At 40.0% G+C, this 22,247-nt stretch overlaps 1 protein-coding gene across 1 annotated transcript; it reads left to right on the top strand.

Moving 5' to 3' along the window:
- The first annotated feature begins 3,809 nt into the window (after positions 1-3,809).
- On the top strand, positions 3,810-21,069 carry pmm1 (phosphomannomutase 1). The gene is made up of 8 exons (XM_084072070.1): positions 3,810-4,179; positions 6,685-6,802; positions 8,129-8,205; positions 8,609-8,700; positions 9,896-9,995; positions 11,288-11,363; positions 17,287-17,402; positions 18,672-21,069. The coding sequence occupies exons 1-8, from the start codon at positions 4,099-4,101 to the stop codon at positions 18,792-18,794; spliced, it is 783 nt and encodes a 260-aa protein (XP_083928196.1). The 5' UTR covers positions 3,810-4,098; the 3' UTR covers positions 18,795-21,069.
- Positions 21,070-22,247: the final 1,178 nt, after the last annotated feature.

Below are 22,247 nucleotides of genomic sequence, written 5' to 3'. Positions count from 1 at the left end.
GCAATTATAGCCAATCGGAGTATAGCAAAACCCTGTTTGTAGGGCCAGAAGACTTTGAGTGTCTGGACACAAACATGACATCGAACAACAATAGAAATGTTCTTGGCCCCTCAATGTGTGATTCAAATTTGGTGCCGATCGGATGATGCTTACGTGATTTTTGTCTTTTTTAATGTAAAATAGAGCCAATCGGAATGGAATATGAAAAATGTGAATGATACATGTTTATCGTATGACTACAGAGATAGCGATTTGTGTGAGTTTTGCACAACATCTGTAGCAGTAGTAGAAAATAAAATGTTTTGAAGAGAACGCAAAATGGCAGAAAATCTAGTTAGGTGGAAATGGGTGTGACCTACACAGTATATGGGGAGTTGTGACATCATCCAAGGGAAAGACAATTTTAATTGTAGACCTACAATTCAAGAGTTACAGGCCAAAATGTGGCTAAATGTGCCTAAAGTGGCCTATAGTACAGTGTCACTACACACACACAAACAAGGCAAATTTACTTTGGCACTAGACGTGAAGGTTTTACCGTGTTCGCCCCTTTGCTCAAATAGAATGGAAGTGAACAGAATATTCAATTTGTGCATATGTGACGTGCCCTCAAGCATGTTACACCACATCCATCCACACCTATTCAGTAATTTCACTCACAACAGGTGTTTTCCAACAGGTGTCAATGGGTTCACTCATTTACAGTACAGGCACCCTGGCGGGCACTGAATTGTATTGTATGATGGAATTTGTACACAATTTAAAATGGCCCTTCCAGGCAGACAGTACAGGACTGAACTACATGCTCTGCCTTCTAAATCAAAACAAAAGACCTCATCAAACAGATAAACACATATAGAGTTGGGTTTTGTTTGCCACGTCTGCAGGACTCATACACTGGATACTGGGCAACAAAAGAACCCATCAGTTCTTTGACCAAATAAGCCATACACTGTAGGGACAAAGGGAAGTCCAACACGCATTAGCCAGTTAGAGGTAGATTAAGAAATGACCAAGAAATTTCCTTTCAGTCCCACATAAAACAAATTTCAAGAACTGCCTTTTTTCACCTGCGTAATATTGCAAACGTTAGGCACATTCTGTCCCAAAATGATGCAGAAAAACTTCTTCACGCATTTGTTACTTCTAGGCTGGACTATTGCAATGCTTTATGATCAGGCTGCCCAAGTAAGTCCCTAAATAGCCTAGTAGTGCAGCTAGTCCAGAATGTGGCTGCACGCATACTGACAGGAACCAGAAGAAGAGATCATATCACTCCTTCATTGGCCTCTTTGCACTGGCTCCCGGTTAAATACAGAATAGAGTTTAAGGTTCTCCTCCTCACATACAAGGCTCTCAATGGACAGGCACCAGTGTATCTCAAAGAACTCTCAATAAAGCAGAACAAACGAGCCCTATAAACCAGCCAGAACACCATTGCGTCCACAGTATGAAAAAATGCTTACGGCTCCAGGAAACCCCAAAAAAGCTAGAACAGGAGGCCAGAGCATTTAAGTTTCAGGCACCTCAGCTGTGGAACCTTCTCCCAGTCTCAGTCCGTGAAGCAGACACACTCTGTATATTTAAGACTAGATTCAAAACCTTTCTCTATGATAAATGTATAAACTCAGTCACCCTATAGTCATCCTCTCTCCCATCTCCCTCCCCACCTCCCCCCCCTCTCTCTTCTCTCCTCTCGCTTCTCTCCCTTCTTGTCCTCCCTTTTGGTTGTGTGGGTTTGTGTCCCACTGGTACAATCATAATTAACACTGTACGGATTCTCGCTCTAGTAAGGCCTGCCACTAATTCTACACCCGGGGACCCGCTCCCCGGAGTTTCTTTTATCTCCCACGTCGCAGTTCCATGGACTGTCACTACAGACCCCCAGCTGCGGCTCAAGACTGTGACTGCGGACCGGGCCTCTCCATGGAGCACGACCGTGGATTTCTACTACATTACACTATACCACTACACTATACTGTATATTATCTTAACATTCTTATATTATACCATTATATACTGTATACACATTATTGTTGTACTATGTTATATTATCATATACTATCTTACACTATTATATTTGCTACTATTGTTATTGTTACTACTTGTATCTCTTTCTGTCTCTCCTCTGTCTCTCCCTCTCTCTCTCTTCTTTCCCCCCGACACGGTCGAGGCAGAAGGCCCCCAGCCTAGAGCCTAGGGTCTGCCTGACGTTTCTTCCAGTTAAGGGGGAGTTTTTCGTTGCCACTGTCGCAAAATTGCTTGCTCAGGGTGGGACTGTCGGGTCTCTTCTCTACATGTAAAGTGTCTTGAGACAACTTGTTGTGATTTGACACTTTAATAACATTGAATTGAATTGAATTGAAAATTAAGGCGGTGAGTGTGTCTCTTCAGGGTGTGTGATTCAGCACTATTAGCATTTCCTTCTACGGTTATTTGCTATGACTTACTCTTTAACCAAAAGGTTAAAGGTTAGGAAAAGATTAGTTTGGTTCTAAAAATAGTGTTCAGATTGTAAGGGACAGAGATATTCTTACAGCCAGGGAACCAATTTCTTTTTCCAGCCTGCCCTCTTGTGGAACACATGGTGTAGTAGAGAATTTATTTGCGCATGTGCATTATACCCGCCATCCTTCTCAAAGTTGCATTATTCCGGGTGCGTAATATGGCTGCTGCACCATTTCACACCTGCACTATCAATGTCCCCTATTAGAGCAAATGCCTCATTTGACACTAAAATGAATCAATTAAGAATTAAGAAAGGTTTGCCTTGAAGTCAAAGGTCAGACACTCACAGGCCTGGAGAGTATTTTAAAGCTACTGATGGAGAGCGGTCACGGTCATAGGAACTACCCAGGATTCAAACCCTTGTTACACACATGGGAAACCAAATATCTACCCCTCATCCCAGAAGGAACCCCCCTGCCTTGGTCAGGGGAGATATTGGGCTTATGAGCTTCAAGTAGGGCTACATGTGAAACAGTTCAGACACCAGGGTCTACATTTCTCAATGGAAGAGTAGAGAGACCACCTGCAACCCCTGCAGATGTGGTAGTAATATATTAACATATCCTACAGATGGTCTACAAATATTGTTGTATATTCAACAGTTAGTAAGTGGCTGCACAACCTTAATGCATGCATGAAAGGTAATTGATTATTAGACTCAGGGTTGGTGCAACATTAGGAAATACAAATATGCATGTTGGGGGTGTCTGTAGTATATATATATTTAATAGACTATTAGATTATTCTATATAGCGTTATTATAACCTAGTAACCCTAACCCACAACAATTTGTATTTTGTCTGTGTGAGTTTTGGGAAGTGTGTTACCTATCTGACCACCATCTGGTTTCCTCTCACAAATGACAGATAAGGTCGCTGGGACCCACACTAGTGAAAATAGCAGATCTACAAGAGCTTGTAGATAAAATTAATGGAATTTCTTAGATTTCTTTAAATGTGTATATTAAATTGGTGTGTAGTGTTATTGTAAGCAGGTGAGTAAACAAGCTCAGGACATTAGGGTCCCTGTGTGAGCAACAGAAGTCAGTTACGATGACGTAGGTTAACTGTGTTGACTAGGTTCTTGAACATAAATAGACATGAACAGAGGACCCACCATTGATTTTTTGATTTTTTTTATGTAGGAAACAAAATATTTACTCATGACCCATAAAAATGGGTCCGAGTAGGCCCTGTATGGCTCCAATGTTTACGTGCCAAGTCTACGCCCACTTCGGAACGTCACGGCTTGTGAGATGAGATAGGCTGTGTGCAGTGTCCTCTAGTCTGGGGTTACAGCATTGCAACAGAAACACAGCCATGTGAAATGAATGGTTGAGAGACAAGTCACACCGAAACTGCTGTACGAGAATCGTTGGATGTGACCTGAAAAAACAAACAAACAAACGGCAGGCTGTAATATTTATTTCACTATCTACAAGATCTTGAAGCATCGTTTTTACTTATTTTTCTTTCTTTCTTCCTTTTTTTCCTGCTGTGATTATTTGTGTTTGTTTGTTTATATTAAGGAGGACACTCTTAATCAAGGCGGTTTTATTGCTATTTTTTTCTAATGAGATAATAAGTAGAAATGGAATCAAATGGCTTTTCAACAGACAGAAACATCCTATGCCTGTTTGACGTGGATGGCACTCTCACACCTCCAAGAGAGGTAAGACATATAATCAATGCTTGTACTTGCAAGCAAATCAACCTGTTATCTTTTAATCAATTCATATAAAAAACAATGTATTCCATTTAAGTGGGATTGTCAACATGTTAGCATGCGCGATATGTTTCGTTAGCTGCCTGTCTACGAGAGAAGAGATGCAACAATCCCTGTTGTGTAACACAATAATAGCGTCCGTCCATATAAACGTAATGTATTGGGTGACAGACAGTAACACAGTGTTCTAAATGTAAAAACTATTCTCTTTCAATACTTGCATTCATCCGATCTTACCTTTCAATGATTGATTAGTTGGATTGGATCGTCTCTCAATCCCTTCGAGATCCAACAGTTTTTGAGGCACTATAGCTAACATCTTTAATTGGAACACCGTGTTCTCTTAAACTAAATTCAATATGATATTTTACCAACATGTTTCATTCATAGGCCTACTGTTAAATCATGACAAAATATCCTCTTCGGAGCTAACACGCACGAGATGTGCGCGTGTATCCTTATAATAGTGTGTAGGCTACACAAGTGTTCCTGATGAATCAAACCTGTGGTGTCAGGTGTCTTTTCCTAGCTGTTTATAAACACAACTTCACAGCCGCGTGGCTCACACACGAAACATGAATAGGCTCTATTCACAGCAGGCATATAGTGAAGACATTCACAGGTGTTACCAATGATACTAATGAATGCTCTGTTCCACTCTGGTCAAACAGAGTCAGGGTGCTGATATTGTGCATGTTGGCCCACTGGAAACACTGTTACACCAGTGGGTCTACAAATGGCCCCTTCCAAATGGCCCCTTACAGGTGTGTAACTCTGAGAGTGTACAAATGAGAGTGAGAGTGAGAATGAGAGTGTACATTTGTACACTCTCAGAGTTATGGGGGTCGTGGAAACCACTGTGCTACACTAAATGGAACAGAGCCTTCGTTAGTATCATTGGGAAGGAAGTGATGATATGGCTGCTGTGAATAGAGCCTATTAGACATAGTTTCTGTAGTAGGCCTACTTGACTATTGATTAGCCAGAACCAGTGCACAGTCCTCTCATAGACTCAGACAAAAACATCAACATTGTTAATGTAGTAGGCTACATATTTGTTTTCCGTGCCTACTGCCTACACCAATGGTTCTCAAACTTTTAAATGTCAAGGTGTCCCCTTAACTCTGGCAGTATACAAATGGAGTAATGGCCAGGACCTGTTAGGGTCCACAGAGTTACAGACTTGTAAGGGTCAATTTAGCATTAGAACGCCCTAAGGAACCCAGAGAGTCCCTGGAATCCACTTTGAGAACCACTGGCCGACACAATAGGCTATTTCACTTTCTTCAATGTTCTTAGATGTTAAAGGTAGGCTACTTAACACTCATGGTCCAGATCAGATAACTGAACTCTACAAGCAATAACTCTTACCCAATATGACTTTTTTCATAATTATTTGGATTGCATAACCCACAAATCATACTAACATATGTTGGTTAAAAGCAATTGAGGATGAAACACAACAATGTCCAATACTTATTATTTCCATTGAGGAGAAAGAAAGAACTGGTGTGTGTGTGTGTGTGTGTGTGTGTGTGTGTGTGTGTGTGTGTGTGTGTGTGTGTGTGTGTGCGTGTGCGTGCGCGAGCGAGTGAGTGTGCACGTGCGGACTGTATATAACGTAAAGTAAGTATTTAGGATGTGTGTCTGAGCAGCCATTGGTTGCTTCGTTTTGACACAGAAGCCTGCGTATTGTACATTCTCTGAACCCACTGACGTATTACATAATGCAGCTTCCCTTTTGTGAGCTGTGGTATTCTTACAGCCACAATGAAAGTAGTACTGAAACACTTGCACTCTATTGTCTTTTTCTTTTCTTATGTCTATTGTAATGAGTAATGACCAAAACAATTAGGGTTGAACCAGTTAATCAAAGTATAAACATTGATTGATTGATTGATTGCTTGAATACTTTATTAGTCAAAAATGTAAACAGCACGGAGGTACAGTAAAACTGTACTTAGGCTTAAACGATAACACAAAAAAGTCCTGGGACTTTCCTTTGTGATCCTATGTAAACAAAGTATGATTGATGATTGACATGATTGAAAAATATATATATAAAAAAGCCATTATCAATTATTTGATTAATTGAAAAGTAATCAATTGAATAATCACTAAGAAGGTAATTGACAGTTGCAATGCAACTCTAAAAACAATTACGGTTGTTGCTGTTCTCTTTTATCACTAATGACAACCAACACTGAGTTCAGACAAATGTTTTCTGTCTGAACATGAAATATGTATGAAACGATCATGAACACATCTCTTTAATCTCTGTCATGGTTTCTGTTGTGTCTTTGCAATTATATTCTTATTACATCATGCAATTCATGCAGTAGCTAGCTCACTATATGGCAATACACCGTCCATCAGGTGCTGGGGATTGAACTTTTGAAAATGTTTTGTTGCCAGTCATCATCTCTGCCTCTTTGTGTTTCCCCTCAACAGAAGATTCACCCACAGTTGGATGAGTTTTTCCAGAGTCTGAGGAAGAAAGTGAGGATTGGGATAGTGGGCGGGTCAGACTATTCCAAGATTGCAGAACAGCTTGGGGAGGGCGATGATGGTGAGTACTGCTCTTATTTGTATTAGCCCAGCTAGGCTAATACATTTAGCTCTTACTTAATATTCAGGGTAGGAATACCCCTCAGTACTGCATTAAGTAAGTGAAAAATGGCAACTGCGTGATAAATCACTGTGTCACTTCCCCATTAGGCTTCTCTATCCTACATAAGAAAAGCCTGTACAGTATGTTTAAATTATACTGCAGCGCATAACTGAATTCACATAAATGAATGTATACTGTATTTGAATGTTATCTGGGGTTCATAGGCCAGTGTGACAGGAAAGCTGGGAGAGAAGATAACATGCAATGAGTCATGAGAGAAACGCAGACTCAAGTGTCCCAAGTACTTAACATTATGCACTGATACACCGATCACGTGGCTAGTATACATTCACTATAGATAGACACAGAGAGAGTCCAAACATCAGACTTCAGAAAGGGAAATATCTGGAGGCTCTTGTAATTAGATCAGTCATTATTGTCATCCTGCTCTGACACAGCAAGACGTCATTACTCGTCTCTGTTTTCTTTCGTCATAATTGAGACTTCCCCTCAGACCATCAGATTTCTCAACTGTAATTTAGGGTCCTCTGTTCATGTCTATTTATGTTCAAGAACCTAGTCAACACAGTTAACCTACGTCATCGTAACTGACTTCTGTTGCTCACACAGGGACCCTAATGTCCTGAGCTTGTTTACTCACCTGCTTACAATAACACTACACACCATCATCCTTGACCCCTCAAAGTTCCACCTGCCATCAAATACAGCTGGCTGGGCACCAAAACCCACCTGTCAATATTAGGCTAAACTAGTGCCAACTAAGACTGATACTCTGTGAGACACATGATTGGCTAGGGACGCAAAAGATGCCAAAAATGACATCAAAGTATGCAATACTAAATGAAGTACCCATAATATTGTATGAACTTCCTGTGGACAGTAACATTTGCTATGTGCCACTCTGTACTGTATGAGCATAAATTACAACACTTACAAATGTAACAGTAATGCTGATATTCCTATGCATTATGCACAAGGGCAATATAGGCCCATTGACCAATTAACAGAAAGCCGAAGTGAGTGTGAAGGTCATGCAGATTAAACATGCCTATTCCAGGTAGTGTTACTCTGTAATCTGTTACGAAGCATAATCCCATGAGACAGATATAGCAGGCCAGCATTCTGGGTTGCACTGTTATCACCTTATGATGTCTGTTGTAAAAAATAGATCAGCCTACTTTGTTGTTCTTGGAGCACTAGATAATCAGGGTGGATCTGTGTTACTGTCTATGTAACTAAATTGCCTCATGTTCTGTCTTGCAGTGATACACAAGTTTGACTATGTATTTGCTGAGAATGGCACAGTACAATACAAAGATGGGAAACTCATCTCAAAGCATGTGAGTGTGCACATAAAGGCACTTGTGTTTGTTTTGTTTTGCCAATTTACATTTCCATGGGTGTTGACCGTTACCCAGACTCAGATAAAAGAGATAATTACTTATTTAGACCTGAGGCCGATTCTAAAAACGCCTTCTAAATCCTGACCTAAATTGTCTGGGAAAAAAAACAGAGGCGTTCCCGGCTTGAAAGGTATGACAGCGTATATGTGTTCCAGGTCTAAATGGGTTAATGAGTACACTGACATTGCAGTTTACCTTACATGACCTCATCTTTTCTCAATGAATGTAAACAATAGATGTTTTAATGCTTGGTTAGATGGAAGACTGTATGAAAGAAAAAAGCCATTTGTACCACTTCACCTCTTTGTTCCTGTGGTATTTATTACTTTCATCTCGGCAGGCCATTCAGAACCAGATAGGAGAGGAGCTTCTACAAGACCTCATCAACTTCTGTCTCAGCTATATGGGGCTCATCAAACTGCCTAAGAAAAGGTATGTCTGCACTCATAAGACACATAATGCATGTATAGACAGTGTGAAGTTTATTGTCACATCACAAGTTTACACCAGGAATATAAAGGTGTGGGTGAAATTATTTTGTGTCAGCTTCCTATGAATTGCAGTTGCATGGCTAAATAAGAGATGTTTTAATTGTATTGTGAAAAATATAATAATAAATACAGCATAATACTGTAAAACACTCCCATACTCACGATAGACAGACAGAAATGTATAAACATTCACTTGCCTATGCACACATGAACACAACACTGATCACAGACGAGGTCACGCCCACACAGACTGTATACTGTACAATACATGCATGCACCTTTGACCTATTTCCAAATGCACGTGTACAGTAGCTCTCCCAGAGGCCCCAGGCACTCTCTTGGCCTGACACTCATCACTCACAGCCAGGAATGATGCATCAATGCCACCAGGGAGGTGGGGCCACCAGCTAAATTCACAATGTTTTGATTCTGTCTGTAGTAATGTTACGCATACTAACTGGTTGAGCCACCAGGACAACACACAACAGGCATTTGGGAATGTTTCTTTGTTGCAATGACAAACATTTTGCCTGAAAAAAAGTCCCACACGTCCTCAAATGCCAAAAATCAGGGATATATATATATATATATATATATATATATATATATATATATTTTTTTTTTTTTTTTTTTTTTTTTGGTCATTTGACAGTGACAGTGTGTGACATGTTGTTTTTCTGCTCAATTTCTTGGCCCTAGTTTGTTCCTCTCTTACGCACCTGTCGCTCTGGTGTGCAAAAGGGCTTGTTTTTAATTGATAAACATTTAACAAGCAAGGCGAGAGCATAAGAGCATATACCACGACCACGTATGGCCATAGTCCTTCCCGCAGCTGGCTGGGTCAAATCTGACCTGAGGCACTTTACTGCCATATGATCCCCCCTCTCATCTCGGTCTGAAATAAAGCATAAATTGCTTTCAGTCAACATCAGGCTTAATTCATACACCATAAAAACAGCAGACATACAAGCTACCAACATGTCACATCACTATGTGTTGTTAGCTTGTAGATCAGATCTTCTTGGAGATCAACACCATGCTATGGAGCATAAATTAAGCTTTACTGGGACTGGCATACTGATGTGACCAAATCCTAGTTATAGATTGTTAAATGACGTTCCTGTTCTTTCTCCCAGGGGCACCTTCATTGAGTTCCGCAATGGTATGCTGAACATTTCACCCATTGGCCGGAGCTGCACACTTGAAGAGCGAATTGAATTCTCCGAAATTGACAAGGTAAAGTTCCAGCGGTGAATCCTTGCTAGTTATTACGCCACTGTTCCTTTGCTTAAAGGGACACTGTCATGCTTTTGATATGCATTTCATTTAATTGCGATGTTTATCATAGTCTATAGCAGTGGTTTTCAACCCTTTTCATATCAAGGTCCATTATTTATTCGGCATTTGAGCCACGGACCACTATTTGATGAGATTTAGCCCCTCAGACCCAAGACTTAGAATATTTTGTATGATGCTGTATTGATGTGGTACCATAGGAGAGATAACAGGCAAACGCTGATCAAAATAACAATTATTCTTACTTAAATAAGTAAATTAAGTAATGCAGATGTTTAACATCAATTTAAGTCTTGCGAACGTAAAATGAAACCAAATGGACCCCGTAAGGAACCAAATGAACCAAATGGACCCCGTAAGGGTCCATTTGGTTTATTTTAGACTCTCAAGAGTTAAAGATCTTTAAGGGTCCATTTGGTTACCAACTCTCCATCATTTAGCTAGGGACCACCTGGAACCCCCTCAAGGACCACTGTTCTATAATATACAATATTTACAATACAATCCATGACAGAGTCTGTTTAGGCCTTTCTTGTTTTTTTCCCCATAATATTCCCATTTCACAGACAAGAACCGGCCTGGCACGCCCAAATGGTCTATGGAACATGCTAATAGAATATTAACCATTCAACACATTTCCAGAAATAATGTTGAAAATCATGATAGTGTCCCTTTACTGATACTGGAAGGGATCTTCTCTCGTTATTTCAATGAAATGAGTGAGTTATCAGTCAGTGTGTGTGTGTGTGTGTGTGTGTGTGTGTGTGTGTGTGTGTGTGTGTGTGTGTGTGTGTCTGTTAGATAGGCAAAGTGTATGCACTGACTGAGTTTGAATTAGACACAGGGAAAAGTCAAAACAATGTTGTGCTTTCAAGAGAGCTTAACAGGGAGCCCATTGAAGTTTCACAGAGCCATGCGACAGGGAGAAGGATTGTGGCCTGATGAAGGATAGAGCTTTAACTCTTCAGATGTAAATTTGCTGTAAATTTATTCTAATTTAATTTTGGTTCACAATAGTACATATCACATTTAAATTTGGGTTATCTCAACCAACGGTGAGAAAAAAATATACAAAGGGCATTAACGGATAAAATACAGTATGTGATGAAATGACGTTACAATCAATGATTGTTTTCATTACAGTACTACCATTGCCATAACGTCATACCATTTTTCTTGTGACAAGGTATAAATTAACATAAAGAGGCCATGTCCATGCCATGTCCCTACAGAAAGAGAAAATCAGAGAGAAGTTTGTTAGTGCACTACAAGAGGAGTTTGCTGGGAAGGGACTACGCTTCACAAGAGGTGAGTCTTGTTCCCCACAGTCAGCTGGCATAGATGAATGTGTGTTTCCTGGGAAATGGAACAAAAGAAGGACATAATTCCTTACTGAGGTCTGTCTGAATTTGTAGTCACTGGACGACACTGCTAACTCAAAGGACACAAGCATCTAGCGCTTTAGTTCGACTAGCTACAGTAGTTGGCAGAATGGGGTTCTCTCTCAATAGAGTGAAATATGTTACTGCTGGACAGTGGGAATCATCTTAACCATTTTCAACCTGGTGTCCCTTTTTTGAGCATCTCAATATGCAAAAAAACAGCACATCTACAAGCTCTCAACATATCGTAATGTGTCATGATGTGAGCTTGTAGATCAGCTATTAACAAAACATTTGTGAAAGTATGAAATAGGGCTTAAGTTCAAGTTGTATAATGTACCGTTTACATATGCTATTGATATCTTCAGTTTATGTAGTTTCCTTCTCCAAAGTGTGTGAATGTTCTTCAGCAGTCATGCCAAATTACCATAACATGTCATTATAGTCTACTACAGAGTTTCAGTTGGTTTCAGTAAAGTATTTTGACAGGGAAAAGATGCATTCTAACCATACTGATCATTCCCGCGAAATGGAACTGGCGGCTATATTGGTTTCTTGTGGTAAGGAAGAAAGTTAACTATCTTTCCTTCTTTATTTTGTTTTGTTTTTATGCTTGTGTTTGGACCTCTGTAGAAGAACAAAATGATCTGACAGCACTTCCTAGTAACTACTACTGTATACAACCATATGCGTAGAGCCCGACAGATATATTGGTTTGGCCGATATATCGGCCATTTGGCTTGACAATATACATTATTTTGGTGCCTCAACCGCCAGACTTCTAAAACGTTTTAAAAAGTTTAGTTCATGTGTGAAATTTATATTTAAAATAGAGATCAGCATCGGACACAACGCCGGGCACCGGTCACGCTCTAATTATGGGGACTTTAGCAATGGCAGCAATATTTGGTTGTAATTTTCACCTAGCCAAATCGCTTTCTTATCGATAATCAAGATAAAGAATGCTCTCTCGGACATTATTACATCCGTTTATACGGAATGAAACATCCAAACTGGGACTCCTTGTCTTACGGTGTATCAGTTTATCTCCCCAATACTGCTCTGTTATCTCGGTTGTTCTACAAAGACTTTGTTTGTTGTACGTTATCTGTCTATAATAAGAATAAGACTCAACTACCTCATAGTTACTGAAGTGTAAAGAGGACATGTTGTTGTGGACATTGGAACACACACGCACACAGTAAACATCCTCAGTGTTCATTTATCCATGAGGAAACATGCATGGACCGCATGCACACACACGCACTGCTTCCCTTCCCTGTCGTGAACGTACTGTAGGAGCAGAGAGTAAGATGTTTTCTTTTGGTTAATCACATACTTGGTGTTTGCTCACTGGTGCAGCGAGGTGAGAGGTTCTGTTAATGCCTTGTGAAACTGTACACAGTTCAGACAGACAAGCTGCTGTGCACAAAACGGACTAGTCTGTTTCATCTCATGCGTCTCCTTGCTAATTGGCTCTTGGCTCGTAGCAGAACGGGAAGTATCATTAAACAGAGTACAATACATTATGTGCGGCCTCCGGCAGGCTATACACAGTGTCCTCAGTGTTAATCCTCAGTGTTAATTTAACTCTGAGAGTGTACAGGTCTATTTGGTTACATTTGTACGCTCTCAGAGTTACAAATGGATGCATTCGGAATTGTATTTGATTATGTGTGTGATACTGATTCTCAGATATAACAACTGAGACATACGCAGAGACACACACATGCATACTGCACAGAGAAATCACAAATCTACAAAATGAATGCGTTGTCATACAGGCATATACACAGGCACACTTTAGTTTGCTGAGGTGGGACGTGAGGGGAGAATTGGCTGCAGAAGAGCAAGCTCCGCGGATATTGCTGTTTGCACTGTTCTCTGTGACAGTGAGTGTGTGTGCAGGGCAGGTTTTATGTGTTTGCCTTCTGCAGCCTGTATCTGCAGCAATGACTGATATTGCTAATCTCTGCTCTGATATACAAGTTTCACAAACAAAGTTTTCATTCATTGCTTATTCTTGACACTGCTTTTCACACTGGTTCCTTTTTGTGCTGTTTCCCCCTTATTTAAGCCATTGTTAAACCAGGGAAACTGAACTTTAACTTACCTTAACTTTTAAACTTATTGACGAGAAAAAATAAACAAGAAAAATAGTCTGCAAATGACATGGTTTCCCTGGCTTCAACTCATCTATTTGCCCCATCATTTGGTGGTTGTGTATAAAACATAGGGTGACCATATTTTCAAAAACTCAAACCAGGATTCTTAATCACTTATATCTTAAATCTTCAAAAACAGAGACAATAGGCAATCTACAAGATCACAATGCATCGCAATGCGACATAATGTGAGCTTATAGATCTGCTGTTTTTGCTACTTTTGACAATTTCTGACATTTTTTATTTATTTCTATTTTTAGCGGTGCCAACCGCTCTAAGCTTGACTTTGTCCGTATGTCCGTCCGTCCGTATCAGCACGGGATGATGAGCACGGGATTTTACACAGCTATAACTCCAGATTGCAGCATGCCACCAAGTCCAAATATGGTATGTGGACTTAGACCACCAATAGGGACGAGCATGACTTGCTGAAGTTAGCAAAGAGGGGTCCAGGGACCCCCCGCGTATGTTATGTCCGTCCGCCCGTTTAGGGCACGGGATTTTAAACAGCTATAACTCCAGTTTGAAGCCTGCCACCAAGTCCAAATTTGGTATGTGGACTTACACCACCAATAGGGACGAGCATGAATCGCTGAAGTTATCAAAGCGGGGTCCAGGGACCCCCCGCGTATGCTATGTCAGTCCGCCCGTTTAGGGCACGGGATTTTAAACAGCTATAACTCCAGTTTGAAGCCTGCCACCAAGTCCAAATTTGGTATGTGGACTTACACCACCAATAGGGACGAGCATGAATTGCTGAAGTTATCAAAGCGGGGTCCAGGGACCCCCCGCGTATGCTATGTCCGTCCGCCCGTTTAGGGCACGGGATTTAAAACAGCTATAACTCCAGTTTGAAGCCTGCCACCAAGTCCAAATTTGGTATGTGGACTTACACCACCAATAGCGAGGCGCATGACTTGCTGACGTTATCAAAGAGGGGTCCAGGGACCCCCAGCGCCCGTATGAGCACGGGATGAGCACGGGATTTTAAACAGCTATAACTCCAGTTTGCAGCATGCCACCAAGTCCACATTTGGTATGTGGACTTAGACCACCAATAGGGACCAGCATGAATTGCTGAAGCCCCGCCCCCTCTGTCTTCCCATTGGCTGGCCTTCAAACAGCCATAACTCAAGTTCGCAGCATGCTACGGAGTACAAATTTTGTACATGGACTAAAACCAGCAATAGGGACGAACTGTAATTACTTAAGCCCCGCCCCCTCTGTCTGCCCATTGGCTGGGCTTTAAACAGCCATCATTCCAGTTTGCAGCATGCTACCAAGTACAAATTTGGTAAGTCGACTCAGACCACCAATAGGGACGAACTGTTTAAGCCCCGCCCCAAAGGCACCGCTTCCTTCACACAGGGTGTGATTTTTTCTTTTCACCTGGTGTTTTCGCCAGGATGGGCTACAATTATTTTAGCTCTTAGCAGACCTAGTGACTGCACCTTTCAACAGAACAAAACCTCATAAACATCCATGTACAATTAGTACTAGTGAATGTTGAAAACCTGGACGTTTTTGTGTGTTAGAGATATTTGTCAGGACTCTTGACATCCAGCTTGAAACTGGGACAATCCCGGCCAAACCGGGACATCGGGTCACCATAATGAAACACGTCTGCAGATGCAGCGGGGGATGGGTCACAGGGTCAGCAAAGGAAAGAGTGGTAGTAAAGCAGACGGAGGGGTATGTCAGGGGTGTGTGAGGGGAACACAACATCTCATTGGCTGGATTGTCATCAGCTGTAACACTTTGTGCTTGGCTATTTAGTTGTGGAGTTCAGTTTAAAGGGGGATGGGGATGAAGTAGAATCTAAACTGCTCCTTTTCAAAAAGCAAGGCGGGGGATGGTGGGGTGAAATATTGAACTGTTTAGTGTGATTTTTCACATTACATTACCATTAACGTACAACGCATACATTACAATGTCTATATAAATCCAAGCTTCTATCATTGTGAACAAAAACCCAGTTACTATAGATAAACAACTGTATTATGCATGTATTAAATGTATAATACAGTTAAAACACATATAACACCATAATTTTGCCTAAAGGTAACTTACACCTGGGAACGTGTATTTGTACAATTAATTCACATTTAATTGAACTGCTGTTTGTGTCATGAGAACATCCACACAGAACGTGAATATTATGTGGCAATTAAGCGATCTAATTATTATTGTGTGTAAAGGCGACACCAATGCAACTGCAACAAAACTGTTTTAAGGCCAGTCCACACCAATGCAACTCCTTGCAACTGCCATTGGGGATAATGGTTGCAAGTAGTTGCATGTTGCAAGGAGTTTGTGTCACGAATCATTGGTGTGGACTGGCCTTTAGGAGTGGACCTTACGCTAAAGCCTATTTCATTTAGACATTTCAGCTCAGGAATAACCAATACCATTTATTAACCATCACCATATATTGCATATAAACATTACAGTTACAGCAATATTAACCATTTACTGCAATGATATTGCATTCAGATTTGGCGATGTGACTCTGCTCATGTGCTATTACAGATTACCTGCGCAAGCAGGACTACAGATTTGAAATCACAAACCCCCCAGAGCTGAGCATAAAATATAGTTTTACATAAACATAACATTGAACCTTCAATGCATAATTAAACAACCACATATCATAGTACAATCCATAGAACCACAGTACAATACAAAGAATCATAGTACCATCCATAGAACCACAGAACAATACACAGAATCAACCTATAACAATATGAACTAAATTCCATAGGGAGGAGGCCGGGGAGGTGGAGGGAATTTGAAAACCACAGCTGTACAACCAGCTGAGACAGTGAAGCACGTAGAGTGAACAGAGAACAGAGGCTGCTTAAATGAACCGCTGTGGGAATGAGGGCGTGAGTGAGTTTGCTTGTAGCGAATGAGAATGGCGTGAGGTTGAATGTACTGACTTGTGGGAGTACGAATGAATTAGCTTGTTAGCGAATGAATGGGGGGGTTCGGGGAGAGTGAACGTAGAATATAAACCTCCTGCCTTTCATGCCAACATGAACTATCGCTATGCTGACTTTTCGTTCTACAAAAATAAGTATAAATTAGCCACCAAAAAAATGACACCAAAAAGAAAGACTTAAATAAGTGACTAAATGAGATGATGCAGGTATGCTTGCATAAAATATATATTATAGCCCAAAAAAAAGCAGATCTATGATGTGACATTATGAGCCTGTATATCTGCTTTTATTCCTCTTTATTTATTTATTTATGAACATTTTGGAACATTTGGAACATTTTCACCTATAATGACATGCCCAGAATAAGGATGCAGGTTTGAGTGTAGAGTGTTGTTTCCACCACCTGGCTGTCTGCAAAGAAGGTCAATTCTCACCATAATAATACTGTTGGACAAACAATTAAAATGCCTGAACATCAGATCACAGTCACTGCACACAGGGAATGGAAAACACTTTGTTCTCCAGCTCTGTACCATGCAGATGTACCGTATGTTGTATTGTAAATGTGGTCACCATAGATAGATGTTGTATTGTAAATGTGGTCACCATAGATAGACATAACTGACATAACTGTTCAAGACCATTGGAATAGCACAATGTAAACTCCGTTTTAGGCTTAATCTTTTAAGTTTTGCTGATGTGAACTACCCCTCTCCATCCAATTTTCTGCCTGTTTGCTTAGGTGGTCTCATCAGTTTTGATGTCTTCCCTGAGGGCTGGGACAAGAGGCTGTGTCTGGAGGCATTAGAGAGGGAAGGCCTGGACACTATCTACTTCTTTGGCAATGAGACCTCATTTGTAAGTAAAGGGAATGTTTATTAAAGCTAAATTACAATGCAATGAAAACAATGGCTATACTTGAATGGATTATTAGAGGTTAAAGCAGATTATGTAAATCTATAGGTGTATACTATTATTTTCCTAGATTAAATCAAGCTGTTTCAATTTTAAATTAAGCTCTTGTAGGAGAAGTTCAAATTTAACTGGTACTGTAGGTGATAGATAGTACCAAGGTTTGATTTGATGGGGTGATCCATGCCTCTGCTTTTGCTATCCCCCATTAATTTATTAGCACCGGTAGTGATATGTTTTATCCCCGCTTCTAGTCAGACAGAATTAAATACATGCATTTCCTTTTGAGAAATGTAGGCTGTCTGATATGTCTGATTTGTTTTTGTTTTTATATCACATTTGAACAATTTAATAAAAAATGCATGTTACCCATTAACCCTTGAGTTCCTATGTTGGGCACACAATTTGGTCAAAAGAGAGATAGAGAGAGAGAGAGAGAGAGAGAGAGAGAGAGTATATTATAAGTATAGAGCAGTGATAAAGAGGGCTAGAAATAGATATTGGGGTGCTGTGGACGTGTTGACAAGGATAAGTGATGAAACCTTTCCAAGGAGTTTAGTAACAGAGATAACCAGTGTTGCAATGCTGAATTGGAACGTGGTTGCACTCTATTTTAATTACGTGACGCGCACGTCGCTTAACACCTACACTACAGGTCACTCAATGGACAATTAATATGCATCTTGGCTCATTCCTATGTTAATGCACCTGGTGTGAGTCGGGAGCCTTTGTAAACTTTGTTGAGGTATGAATTTAAAGTCGTTTTAAATCTATGCGTGTACCTGCGCGCGCTCCTGGTCAAATAGGTTCCTTCACGGTGTGCAAGGCCGTCCCATGAGCAATGCAACCCTGGAGATAACACAGGTTTTGTGGAATGTTTTGCAGGGCCATTCAGAAGGTGAAAGGTCATGGGCTTAGCTCAGAGGAGCTGACCCTTGGCAGAAAGAATGTTGCCGTTTGTGTCATTGACTTCTTTTACAAAGCAGGAGAGATAGAATGATCTAACCGGTGTTCATGTCCACAGTAGAACATTTACATAAAGACATTTATAGGTGTTTTTGTGCGCAAGCTGTAAAACAAAAGTACAGTACTGTCACCTAAAACAGCATTACGTCCTACCTGATTATTCTATTGTCTCACTTAATTTCTTCTCCTAGGGTAGAAATGATTATCCTACCTGATTATTCTATTGTCTCACTTAATTTCTTCTCCTAGGGTGGAAATGATTATGAAATTTTCAATGACCCACGGACGATCGGGTTCACAGTCTACTCCCCAGAAGATACAGCAAGGCTTTGTCGAGAGCTTTTCTTTGATGCTCCACCGAACGAGTCTTGATTGAGCAAGCTCCCCTCTGTCTCATGGCTCTTTTCCACTACAAGAACTAAGGCAACCGTGCTGTGCAATGAGAAGTATTTCACAGGTTCTGGATTTGTTTCCATACCGCTGTGGCTGGGTTTCAGATAAGGTTCTCACAACCTAATTTGGGCCATGCTCAGGAGGTGGTACCAACCCTGAGTTCTGGAAACGCAGAACTGAGAGCTTATACTCAAAAATAGCTGATATACAAGTGCACAGCTTGTAGGTCGTCTATTTTTTACCCCGCCCATCAGGTGTGGTTCTGGTTATAATGGAATCGTCACAGAATTTCATGGGTTCTGGAAAGTTTCAGGTTATGGAAGGTTACCCTTTGCGGTCCAAAAGAGCCATTGTGTTCTTATGACCTCTTGTGGTCAGTGCACGTTGTACAACACAGCACCTTGAGGTGCTGAGGCAGTGAAGGGGAGATTCAATGTTAAAATAATGATAATACTACTGATTTTTTGTAAACAAATTTACACATTGTTAAAGCAGCACTATGTAACCTTTTTAACAACTATATAGCATTTTATGTCCCACAAAATTATAAGGTTAGATGTTTAAGCAATAACAATCATCCTTCCATAAATGTATAGCCTCAGAGGGGTTCCTGGTAGGGGCGTGACTGTATTACGGTACTATGTATAGGGGAGACAATGAGTTTCATCCTGGCATTTGCCAAGGCACCAAGGCAGAACTGCCAGTCAAAGCGAAGACTGGCCAATCACATAGTGTCCTCGCTGGACATTTAAAAGCACCAAGTCAAGTAAATGTTATTTATATAGCGCCAAATCATAACAAGTTGTCTCATGGATTTTTTTATATAGAGCAGGTCCATACTCTTAGACTGTCTGTAGCACGCAAAAACTGCCAGGAAGAAACCTGGAGCAGAATCTCAGAGGGATCACCTCACTAATTCCTTTTGACTGGTCTACCAGGCAGACTGTATGTTTGGATGTTAATGGAGGGAAAAGCCAGTTATTATTGACAAGAGCATCCCAGTATTTTTTAAAGTGACAGAAACTTGGGGAAACAATTTATTTGTGTATGTTTTACTTTGTTGGAGGTTAATACTGTAAAGAGCTATAGTATTGCTATAAAACAATGTCATGTACCTGCTTGTTTTTTTAATATGAATGGGAACTTACATGCCATGAAGGTTGCATGTGACTAGTGTTGTTAAACACTACAGGACAGAGAGTAACAGACAGACAAATGTACATTTGTACAGTGAGATGAAACATCTGAACCATTTACTTTATGCTTTGTGTCCATATTGAAAATAAGGCTAATGAAGCTTGACATATCTTGGCCTTTTCTGACACATTGTATGAATCATTCCAGTTAGGCCTACTTCATTTTCTTTATACCACTCAGAGCTGCATATCATTTTAAAATGGTTTACCCTGAAACACCAACACTGCCATCTGTGTTTTGATCATCCAAAAGGCATGGATAGATTGCTGCTACAAAATGAGAGTAAATGTAGATTTTCTCTCTCGTCTCTTGCTTCTACTGCACACCAGACTCAGAGGGTTTCAATGCGAAATTGGACTGAACTGAACTGATGATTTATTTATTCAAGACAAGTCCCATTAATCAGTTTCAACCAATGAATGATATTATTGTGCCTAGGTCAACAAAATACTTTTTCTTTAATCTAGAACAAATGTTTTTTTTAGATACTCTATGTCACTGCCCAATACTTTAATACTGGTGAACCCATGGAATTGTTTGTTGTGGCTCAATTTCAGGATTTTATCTACAATTATCAACCACTATTGATTTCCTATTCACAGTGTTAATCATGTGATTTATTAATTACATCATTTACGATTCATAAATACTGTATGCAATAATATATATTCATATTACAATGTGTAGAAACTGTAAATGTTTTCACATAAGTTATATCAAAATGAATGACCTTTTGTTATGGCTATGAGGAATTTGTGGCTTTGTGACTAATTGATCATTATAAAACTTTAATTTGATGATCTGCCTGAGTGAGGTGCACAGATAGCAGGATTATGGGAAATATGACACTCCTAACACTGAAGCGATGAAGGATCATCATTGGTGGTCATTTTTGTAAAGTATTATATGATTGGTCATCATAATATTGCATAATTGTGAGAATCACCTTGTTTTGAAATGTTTTGAGAAAGATTGTTGTATTTTGTGTGATGTTGTGTCAATTCATTTTAATACAACTCTTTTATATGATTTTACTGAATATATATGGCCCAATGGTGCCCCTTTTTTGTGATGTAATGAATTATGATACATGTGATTTATTAAAATAAAGGGTGTAACACATTTGGTCTGTATACCTGCACACTTTGCTTTAATTTTTTTCATTGCAATTGTAGAGTGTATAATAACACAATTTTCGTTATAATGTAACTTTTATAACATTCTTAAGTCATTTGTTTGATATAATTAAGCAGTAGAGTTCTCTGGAGGGGAGAGGACAGGTGGTGGAGGTGAACGGAACCCTGTTCCCCCCTCCCAGTGAGCTGTGGAGTTCCGTAAGGAAGCATACTAGGGCCTTTACTGTTCCTAATATATGTAAAAGACATGACATCAGCTTGTGATTGCAATTTGTTCTTGTTCGCGGATGACTCTGCTCTCCTGGTCTCGGACAAGGACAAATTGCAGGTCGAAACTCAGCTCTGAACTCGGTAAAATCTACACCTGGCTCGCTGATAGCAAACTATCATTACACCTGGGTAAAACTGAATCCATTCTCTTAGGGTCCAAAATAAACCTCTGCAAGGTCTTAGGAGAAGGTCTTTTCATTCCAACCACCACTAAAACTATATTCATGAAGACTGTGACAACCGATTCCTTTGTTCAAATAGAACCTAATATTTATTTGACATAATCGATTCATGGTTTGTTTGGTTGGTCATAAATTATATAAATGCTTTTTTAAGATGTTTTTTGTATATGAACATTAAAATACTGCGTTACTTTAAAGCCATATCACCTATACCTACTATACCTACCGTACTGAAACGTAACAAAATGTCACTCTAGGCACATTATTATTAATTACTACTACTACTACTACATTATTGTCTAAGAAAACACCAATCTTTCCTCTTGGTCCATATCTTCATCCATCGCTTACACAGGTTAATTGCATAGCAATTAAGACACATAATGTGTGAATCATAAAATGCTTTAATGTTCTTTCAAGGCTCGATAAGTAATGGCAAAAACCACCATGGTGGCTTTTCCACAAAAGAAAGTGCTCTTTGACGTGACAGAAATGAATTGGTATTCTAATTTTACACAACATCTCATGTTGAACAAATCCAGGCAGTGAGATTGACAGATAGACAAGATGTATAGAAATGTATGATATACAGTAGCTACAGTAGAAACTGGCATACAGTAAAGTATATACCAGGCTAACATAAAATA

The sequence above is a fragment of the Gymnoscopelus microlampas genome, assembly GCF_963454915.1.
Source record: "Gymnoscopelus microlampas genome assembly, chromosome: 11".
Classification (NCBI taxonomy): Eukaryota; Metazoa; Chordata; class Actinopteri; order Myctophiformes; family Myctophidae; genus Gymnoscopelus; species Gymnoscopelus microlampas.
This window is presented reverse-complemented; position numbering and strand designations above follow the sequence as displayed.